General features: G+C 62.7%; 1 protein-coding gene across 1 annotated transcript; it reads right to left on the reverse strand.

The window, feature by feature from the left end:
- Window positions 1-3,503: 3,503 nt before the first annotated feature.
- LOC124107400 (major allergen Can f 1-like) lies at window positions 3,504-9,383 on the reverse strand. The gene is made up of 6 exons (XM_046465341.1): window positions 9,158-9,383; window positions 7,078-7,211; window positions 5,548-5,618; window positions 5,065-5,172; window positions 4,376-4,477; window positions 3,504-4,242 (listed from the first exon to the last, which is right to left on the reverse strand). The coding sequence occupies exons 1-6, from the start codon at window positions 9,257-9,259 to the stop codon at window positions 4,214-4,216; spliced, it is 546 nt and encodes a 181-aa protein (XP_046321297.1). The 5' UTR covers window positions 9,260-9,383; the 3' UTR covers window positions 3,504-4,213.
- Between the last annotated feature and the right edge of the window lie 520 nt (window positions 9,384-9,903).

Below are 9,903 nucleotides of genomic sequence, written 5' to 3' on the forward strand. Positions count from 1 at the left end.
CCGGCACCTGCACCCTCAGTCAGAGAGCAGGCTCCGCAGAGGACGCAGAGCACACAGGTGGCTACCTCCTCAGCTCGTCAACACCCCTGGGAAGGACAGGAGGAGGCCTCTCTGGAGGCACAGGAGGGCAGGGGTCAGCTTGACCCGTGGAGGAGGCCAAGGATTTTGGTTTAAAGGTAACGTAAGTAGACAAAGGAAGATCTGCATGTTGAGGACACTGGGGTGGGGCTGCGGACACCCCCTTGGTGCTGTGGTTATGACAGTCCCTATCCTGGCTTCCTGTTCCATCCCTGTGAGCAGGAGCCCCCCGCCCCCAGCCTCTCACCTCCACACCAGGCCCTGAGCCCAGGAGGAAGCACGGGACCCCACAGCAGGGCAGTGGGACACATCGTGCTGGCCCCTGGACACTGACTGCATCCAGCCTGACCTCCATGATGGTAAGACCAACCCCAGGATCCTGCCCATCCTGCAGGGCCACCTGCCTGGGGACCCAGGTGGGCGTGCCAGGCCCTGGGGGCAGGACCCACAGGAGCTCCCCAGACGCAGCACTGCTCTGCAGAGGAAGGGCAACAGGGCGTCAGGGGACAAGAGACGTGGTGGGGACTCAGCAGCCCGGGGGAGGATCTGGGGCTCAGGGGAGGGAGGCGGCACCCCTGGGGGAGTCCTGCACCCACCCACCCCACCTGGGAGGCCGGCAGGACTGGGGAGGGCCCGCAGGACAGAGGGTGCTGCCCTACTCCTGGGGGACCAGCAGTGGACTCGGGTGCCCTGGCTTCCTGCTGAGGGGCAGAGGGCTGCACCCAGAGCTGGGGTGGCCTGGGTCTACCTCCCCCTGGGACAGTCCAGGAAGACCCCATGGGCTGGGACAGTGTCTGGAGCACTCTGTGGAACTCCTCCACGACCTTGGCCTTCATGGTCCTGTCTGTGGGGCGGGGTCAGGGCTGGGCCTGGGGCCTGCGGGGAGAGGGCTCCGGGCTGCAGGGCTGCTGGGCAGTGCTCTGGAGAAGGAGGCTGGGCGCCCTAGGGTGGCAGGTCAGTGAGGTGCAGGCTCACAGGTGGTCTGTGCCTGCTGCCCACCCTCAGCCCCCTGCCTGGACAGTGGGTGGTCCACATGGGGACCTGGGAACGCCCTGTGGCCCGGCCACGGTGATGAGGAGCAGGCCACCTTGCCTTGCTCTCTGCAGCCTGAGGGCCCTTGCACACATACCAGCTTCTCATGGGGTGAGAGGGCCAGCACAAGGAAGGTCACTGTCCTGTGGTGGCCTGTGACTGTGTCCTCAGCCGGCCCCATGCACACCTGCCTCACCCCCAGGAGCGGGTCTTCCCCCTGTCCCAGTCCCACAGACCCCTGTCACCACCGTCACCTCTCCCACTAGCTTCTGCTGTGACACCCAGCCCCCCCCCCCCCCCCGGTGACAGTGGCTGCCCCTCAGCCCTGCTCCATCCTCCACAGGACTCCTGGTCTCCTGGGGAAGGGACTCCTGGGCCCAGGACAGAGTGGGCACGGACCCCCACACCCACCCACCCACAGTCGGGAGGACCCCCAGCCATGACCCCTTGGGTGCCATTTCCCTTGGGCACCAGGGACTTGGGACACACCCAGGTACTGGCAGGCCAGACCTCTGCCCCATCCTGGAGCCAGGCCCAGAGGCTGAGCCGCTCAGGGTCACCCAGCCCAGCAAGAGCCCACTGTGTTCAGGACCATCTCCAGGCTGCCCTGGGGGCTGGGCCCCAGCACCCTGATGCACATTCTTGGAAGGACGTTCTCAATCGAGGGGTCTCTGTCCGCCATGACCACAGAGTTCCATGTTCTTGCCAACTGAGGGGCCATGCGCTGCTCTGTCCTCACCCCAGAGGACAGCTCTCCGTTCCATGCCACGGGCTCGGGGCCTTTGTGTAGGAGGAGGGCAGAGTCCTCAGCCTTGGTCTGGTGTTGAGATTCGATGACCCCCAGTGACCTCTCCTCTGACCCTGGGTTCTTCCTCCAAGGTTACAGGAGACTGCTCTGTGTCCCCTGGGGCTGGACAGTCCCTGTTAGGGCCATGGTGGGAAGGGCCTGGGGCTTAGGTCAGGCTGGCGACCAGTGTCCGCAGCACTTCCTGGCTCTATCTCTTGGACGGGTCAGAGGCCAGCACTGAGGACAGCTCTGCCTAGGAGGGGACAGCCCTGTACATCAGCCAAAGGGCAGGAGGACTGCATGCCAGCCCTAGGTCTGGTGGACATTGTCCCAGAATACCACTGTCTGCTCCTCACTAGGGAGGACGCTGGGTCCCACAGGGACCCAGAGTGGCAGGGTGGTGTGGGCAAGGGCACCATCACAGGGGTGGGCACCCGGTGCCCGGAGTGCTTGGCAGGGCTGAGTGTCCTCAGGAGGCACTGCTGCCCCCTGTGGGGCAGGCAGATTTTACTGAGGTAGCTGCTGACAGATGGGCAGGGCGTCCTTTGTTAACCAGAGGGGTCCATGGGGTGACCCTCCTCCCCCAGGTATAAGGGTTCTCTTCTGTGTTCTGCGTATTCATTTGAATTTTATGGAAAGACGACGACACTCCCCACGTGGGAGAACTCAGGGTGGTTTCCTACGCCCACGTCCAGGGGAGGCCGGAGGAGTGGTCCCCTCAGGAAAAGCTGTCGCGGGGCAGGACCCGGCAGCTGGGCGGTGAGAGCGCCACCCTGGGACAGCGCCTGGTCCTCCAGCGCAAGTGCACATGTACCATCCCATGAAACCTGCCCTGGAGACTGTCACAGGGGCTCCTGAGCCAGCTGGAGGAGGCCACCGGCTCCTGGGTCCAGAGCTGGTGGCCAGGGGGCACCTCCCATCCGGCCCCTCCCCGAGTCCTCCCCGCAATGCCAAGAGTCAGCCCTCCTCAGAGGCAGAGGAGACGGACAGGGGTGACCTGCAACTCCATGTCAGGAGCCCTTTGCTCCAACGAAGAGTGGCCTCCAGAGCTGGGGTCCCCGTCCCCCTTGTAAGGAGCTCAGTGCCGCTTTTCATAGACATCTTGGGCCTCCGGTTTCCTTCCTGCCCACTGCCAGCCTCACCACCAGCCTGAGGTGAATCCCGCCCCCCACTGGCCCTATGGGGACAGGGACTAGTGACCAGCTCTCAGAATGCAAGCTGGGAAGGGGGTGGAGTGCTCACTGTGGCCAAGGTGTGGGCAAGGCGTGGCCCCCACGGGTTCAGGTGTGGGAACTTGGTCCTCAGTGCAGCCACGTTGGGAGGAGAGGGGCCAGGGCAGGTTCCTAGGTCACTGAAGACCCCCCAGGAGGGCGAATAGCTCGTGTGGGCCCCTGAGCTCTCTTGAGAGCTGTTGTTACAGGGTGAGCTAATACTCGGCTCGCAAGAGGGCCTGGGTTCAATTCCCAGTATAGAAATAAAGTGAGCCTGAATCCCGGATTGCTCCCTGGCTTCCTGTGTGACGATGGGATGTCTCTCTCACATACACCCCCACCAGAGGCCTTCACCAGAGCCGCGCTGACAGTCACCAGGCCCTTGAACAAACAACTGTGAGCTGGGCAAACCTTTTTCCTTTATCAAGCACACAGCCTCAGGTATTCCATCGTGGTAACAAAGAGCAGATCAATGTGTAATTCATACCTATGGGTCTGTAACTGCAGAGACAAATTCAATTATGAGCTACTACAAATAAGAAGAAAACCAGTAAGGAAAAAGACCTTGGGATAATCCAGAAACCTCGAGCCTCATACAGAAGAGTCAAGAGAAGGCAAAGCCATTGCAATGGTGTTTGGGTGGAGTCCTGTGTGGTGAACACATGAGATGGTAGAGGAGTGACCGGCCAGGGGGAGGCCAGTGGTCTGAGAGGGGACGGGATGTGCCTCGGCCAGTGTGGGGCTCCTGACCTCCAGGCCAGCTCTGCTTGGGCAGACCCCTGCATAGAGCCAGATTCCCAGGGGACAGTGCCCGCCAGGGGCAGTCTCAGTGCCCACCAGGGGCAGTCTGCGCTGGACCTGACTCTGCACACATCCAGAGAGGGCAGAGACAGGCCGGGGGAGTCTCACTGGGCAGGGAGGCTTGGATAGAAATGAGGCTGGCTCAGCCAGACCACCTCTCGCCTGGGAAGAATCGCTTTTACTGATTAAGACAGTGAGGGTGACCTCAGGGCAGGTGCAGGGCCCTGGCTGAGCAGGTCTTCCACCTTGGGAGTTCTGCCCGGCTCCCCAGGCCCCTCCTGGGTGCTCTCAGCCCCCTGCTGCTCTAGGACTCTCTGGGCAACTCACAGGCTTCTGCAGACCCAGAGAGAGACAAGGGACAGGGACGGGTGGTCACCACCTCACAGGAGGAAGGAGACCCAAAGGCCCCTCCCAGGAGAGTGGAGACCGCGGTGAAGGGAGGAGCCAGAGGGAGAGCCCTGGTTACCAGCCTGCGGAGGGGCGGTGATCTCTGTCTCGTTCAGGCCTTTCCTCTTCACAAACTCCTGGAACAGGCTCAGGGCCCCCGGGTCTTCATCCAGGGTGCGGCCTGCAGGGAGGCGGGGTGAGGGTGGGCGTGGAAGGTGGGGCGTCCACAGGGGGTGGGGCAGGGGCCGGGGGCACCCCTCCTGCATGTGGACTCTGACGGCTCCGGGCACCTGGAGGGCGCAGGGGCCTCGCTATCTGCCCCACCTTCAGTCGGCATCTGAAAGTGGAAGCAGCCCTCCCGCCGCTCTGGCTTCTCCCTGTCTCACACCTGGGTACCCCGTCCTCCCACACGGGGTCTTCCCCTGCCCAGGGCCAGCAGGGAGCAGAGTGCAGGGGCAGAGTCCCAAGGACAGCCACATGAGATTGCCACTTGTGTAGGGTGGGCCAGGGTTGAGGAGGGGAAGGCTGAAGGAGGACGCAATGTCAGACAGATGGCGCCGGGTCAGTGTGGAAGTGACCGTGAGCAGTGGACAATGCAGGTTCACCCTGCACACACTCATACATGTACATTTACACACAGGCTCACACATGTGCACACACATGTGACTTCTACATGCCTACAGGCATGTGCCCTGCAGGTGCACACAGGCAGGCACACACGGTGCATGAACACTGCACGCTCCCGCTGGCCCTGCCCAGGGTGCGTACTGAAGAGCATCATCATGTTTATTTCCTGGTTATTCATCTTGTCTTCAAAGTAGGCGACCCCGTAGCTCCTGGGCGTGAGCAGCCAGATGAAGATCAGATGTTTCCACCCTGGAAGGAAACTGGTCACGGAGGGCTTGGACTGTGGGGTTTGGGACCTCAAGGGAGGCCACAGCCCCACCTTCTCGATGCCTGGAGGAGGTGTGGAGGGAGCTCAGCCGTCAGGAGGCATCCAGGATCTGGGAGATTCAGGGAAGTTAGCCCTTGGACGGGGAGAGTCTCAGAGCATGTGACCAGCATTTGGGACCATCTGGGATGGCTGGGGACTGGGCACTGAAGGTGGAACGCTCCCTCCCCAGGGCAGGAGTCAGGTTCCCAGGGGACAGTGAGAGCTGAGTGGATGGCATGGGGGACCCAGGCAGACTCCAGGCTGTGCCGTCCTGTGGGGAGGTGCCAGGGCCCGCGTGGCCACCAGGGGCCACTTACAGGTGGTGTAGTTCCCAGGGGTCTGTGACGTGGAGAAGGGCAGTTTGAGCAGCTGGCACCTGCTCGGCTTCCTGGAAGACAGAGGCGGCTGTGAGGGAGAGGCCCAGGGCGGGGGCAAGCTGGGGCTTTGCCACCAAAGACCCCCACTCATTCTCTGGATGTCTGTCCTGCTCCACGGGCCCAGGAAGTGGCTGCAGCCTGTCTCTTTCAGTCCCACCCTGAGGCACCAAGACCTGGCCCAGGGCTCTGACCTATCTTTGCTGAAACCCAAGTATCATTTCAGTCGCTCTAGCCCCAGCTCACCTCTGCTCCCATCCTGCTGCCACCATCTTTGGGGACACGTGGATCCCACAGCCTCCCCGGACGCCCCTTGCACACCCCTACACAGGTTGTGTGCAAGCCCTCCTCCCCCAGGACTCAGGCTGCAGCGCGGGGCGGGGGACCAGCTCTCTGAGGGTTGTGCCTCCACAGCCCCGGACAGCGTGCACCACCACCACACGATGTCGGGAGCTGCCACACAGGAACCGAGTGCCCCTCAGCCCTGAGCGATGCGAGAGTGCAGGTGTGGGGAGCCTGCCCTGGGCTGGGGGTGAACCGTGGGCACTGAGCGCACAGGGCGGGCAGACCCCACGTGGTCCCTCTGTTTGGGTGGGCCTCAGTCTGTCTTTTCACTGGCCCCGCCTTGATCCCCACACAGCTCATGAGATGGGCGTGGCCTCCCCAGGTGTCAGTCAACCGCTGACAGCAGACATCAGGAAGCTGGACTCAACCCCCTGACCCCTGACCCCTTGCCTCATTTGAATGGCTTCTCCCCAATAAAAGGGGTCACTCTCTCTTTCCACAGACTCCTAAGGTTGGAGGAGCCGTCACACGACCCAAAGAAAAAGATGTTTCTCCGTCTCTGTGTGGTTATTTCTGGCAGCCAGTTCACCTGGAGTGACCCTGAGTGTTTATTCGTGGGATGTGACAACACGTGATGGGTGGTCAACGGCCAGCTTGCCTGCCCCGGAGCCCTCAGTGGGGGACTTTCAGAATTGCACCAAGGGCGCCTGCTAGATGGGAGCTCGGCTTGTGGACGCGGTTCAGCAGGACCCTGAGCAGGCCCTGAGCCATCAGGGTGTGACATAGCCTCTCCTGTCCTTCCCACTGCAGCGGCTGCAGTGGGGGAGAGGATGGGGCTGGCCGTGGCTCCTACAGGGAAGACCCTCCTAGTTCCCTGTCTGCCTCAGCAGCATCTAGCCCCAAGTCGGTTCCAGCGGTCCCTTCCTAGCTTTCTGGAGGCCTTAAGCCCCGCCTCCCCGGCACCTGCGGGGCTGGGCTTTTGCCAGGTCTGAGGAGACTGGCCTCCGCACACCTGCACCACACCCTCCCAGCACGGCAGCACCTCTTGGTGACCACCACATTAAGGACGGAAGTTGAAACCAACCCCACGGGGCTGTGCCCACCTCTAGGCCGCAGGCAGGGGTGAAGCCTGAGTCCAGTGGCCAGTTAGCAAGGGGTGGCTTCGGGAGGGGAGGGGAGGCCACTCACCGTATGTGCATCCTGAACTGCAGCTGCCCGTTGTGGCTCACCACAAAGTGGAAGGGAGGCAGGGGCTCCTGGCGCTTCTCCCGGGGGATGGGGATGGTCCCAGCCCAGCAGATTATATACCACTTTCCTAAGAGCTGGTGGGGGGATGCCTGCGGTCAGTGCTGGGGTGGGGGCGAGGAGGAGGAAGGAGGGAGGAGCCGAGCAGAGCGGCGTCCACACTGCCAGCGCCTGAGCGGACCACAGCCCACGGCATGAGCTGGGGGCTGGGCTTGAATCAGGGGAAGAGACCAGACGGGGGAGAAGGGGGCAAACAGGAGGGTCTGGAGAGGAGGTTCTCTTCTCTTAGGGCAAAGAAGGCCAGCCAGCCGCCCCAGCCTTCCCAGGTGGCCAGCAAAGGACACCAGTGACACCACTGCTGTGACATTCCCGCAGGAGCTGTCACTACCCTTCCTCCCAGAGCAGGGGCTGGCGGGCCGCTCAGAGGGGAAGGTAGAGGCCCCCGACTGCTGCGTGTTGGGCCCAGGGGGCCGGAGCTGAGAGGGAGCAAGGGCACATGAGCAGAGCTCCCGGCGACAGCCGAGGACGCAGCTCCCTCGGCTTAGAGGTGTCCACAGGCATCTTGTCAACCCCGCTACAGACGTCCTCCACCTGGCCATGCAGCAGCCCTCCACCAGGCCCACACCCACCGCTTATCACCCTCTGTCCTTCATCCTCTCATCCATCCACCCATCCAGCCACCAGTCACCCACCCACCTCCACCCACCCGCCCACCACCCGCCATTCCTCCTTCAAGCCACCTGCCATCTGTACGTCTCACTGCACGTCCATTCGGTCAGCTCTTCTTCCACCCACTAGCCATTATCCACCACTCCACCCATCTACGTGCTCCTCCGTCTACCCATCCCTCCATCCGTCTTTCCGTCCACACACCCTCCACCAGCCATCTCCTCCTCACCCCTCATCCCTAGGTCCACACGTCTGTCCACACAGTCGTCCTCCGTCCATCCACTTACTGAATGACTGAGCAACGTGGGGTATAAATCAGGCCCAGGCGGCCAGCCTGCACTTCCCAGCCACCGCCGAGAGCCCCTTACCCTCCAGCCATCACTGCTGCTGAGCCCTTGCCCCAGGGCCAACTGCAGTTTTGTCCCGATGACATGCACATGTGACAGTGCACAGCGTCCCTGGAGCTCAGAGTAGACCCATCGCGAGCCCCCGGTTTCCCAGTACCAGCTCCGGCCCCCTCTCTGGGGCTCCGGGTTCACTTTCCTGGCTTCAGGAGTCTCCCAGGCCAAAGCGAGGCACCATGGACCCGGAGGCTGAGAAGGACCACAGGACTGAGGAGCCCTGCTCCCTGCAGTGGGGGAAAGGGGCGACCCAGGCGCTGGTGTTCCCTGGGGAAGAGAAGGAGCCAACTCCCCAGACCCCGGTGGACAGAGTGTGATGGCAGTTGACCAGCTCCCAGGGAGGGAGGGGTAGAGGCACAGTGGGTGAGGACGTGTAGGAACCCTGGCTCATGGCCTGGGTGTTAAGAGTGTCATGTGACCAGGTGGCATGAGCCCAACAAGAGGAACAGGAGTCCCCAGGAGGTAGGATCAGTGATGAGGGCCGGGCCACACCAAGGCTTCCGTGGACCGTGTTGTTCCATGTGGATTCCTATGTTGGTAACGTGTGGTGATCAGATGTCACACTGTTAATGTGGTGGCCTCCTAAAGTAAAACACAGCACAGGCAAGACGGCCTCACATTCATGGAGGCTTGAAATAGGCCAAGTGTCCTCCCAACAATGACTTTGAGAAGCGGCAACAAAGTCTTGGGCGACGTGAGCAGCGCCTGGTGCCACACAAGCAGGCTGGGAGACCCCGGTGTCAGTGGAACTCGGGCAGGAAGGAGCTGATCCACTGCAGGAGACCCTGCACCGTCCACAGGGAGTGGTCAGCGGGCACAGCGTGGCACCCTATCCTCTGCCGGACAGCCCTCTCCAGTGAGGAGCTAGGTGACCTCACCTATGGCTCTGGTCAACAGGACTGTGACAGGTCGTGCCTGACCTCAGACACCGGGTCCCACTGCCAGGCTCTTACCTTCTGAGGGTGAGCAGGGACCACCACGTTGTCCTCCTCTTCCTCCTGGGCTCGCGCCACAGAGAGCAGGCTCAGCCCCACGGTCAGCAGGAGCAGCCGCATGGTCCCCAGGTCACCTCTGTGCTCCTGCTCCCAGCCGCCATTTATCCTGCCAGGCCGCCCAGGAGGCAGGACCCTGCCCGCCCCACCTGCTCTGAGGCTCCTGGGCCACAGGGCGCGGGCGCTGTTTTGCTTGGATGGAGGTGAAAGGTCAGCACGGAGCTAATCTGTGTGATTAGCCAGTGGGACTGACTCACGTGACCCATTCTGAGGAAGGCTGTCCCGAGGAGAATGTTATCAGAGGGAAGTGGTCACCCGGGAATTGGAGCCAGGGGGTGGCAGACAGGTTCCTGGGCCCTCCCTCCCTGGGAGCCTGGCCAGCCTGGTCCTGATGTGCTCCGCGGGGTCTCTGCCCAGGCCCAGGCCTCAGTTCCCACCAAAAGCAGTTTCTGAACCCCCCCCATTGTCCCACTCTAAACTCCAGGCTCAGCATCCAGCCCCTCCCCAAACACCTCCCTGGCTACGCATGGCGCCTGCAGCCCCGGCCCCTGGGCGCCAAGGTGCTGTTTCCCTCCAGCACTCCGTCTCCCACCTGCACCCCTGAGCACCCTGGAGACCTGGCTGGCTCTCTCCCCTGCCCCTGCTCCTGCCCCATCAGCCTGCTGGCCCGGCCTCTGGAAGGCCTCCAAGCCCACCTCCCCCAGGCA

The sequence above is a fragment of the Marmota monax genome, unplaced genomic scaffold, assembly GCF_021218885.2.
Source record: "Marmota monax isolate L192 unplaced genomic scaffold, Marmota_monax_Labrador192_F-V1.1 WCK01_AAM20220418_F8-fsc00167, whole genome shotgun sequence".
NCBI classification, from domain to species: Eukaryota; Metazoa; Chordata; class Mammalia; order Rodentia; family Sciuridae; genus Marmota; species Marmota monax.

Coding starts and splice junctions, on each gene's coding strand:
- LOC124107400 (XM_046465341.1), bottom strand. CDS start 9,259: ATGCGGCTGCTCCTGCTGACCGTGGGGCTGAGCCTGCTCTCTGTGGCG. Junction 7,212..9,157: donor TCCCTGCTCACCCTCAGAAG/GTAAGAGCCTGG, acceptor TCCCCCCACCAG/CTCTTAGGAAAGTGGTATAT. Junction 4,243..4,375: donor CACCGCCCCTCCGCAGGCTG/GTAACCAGGGCT, acceptor CTGGGTCTGCAG/AAGCCTGTGAGTTGCCCAGA.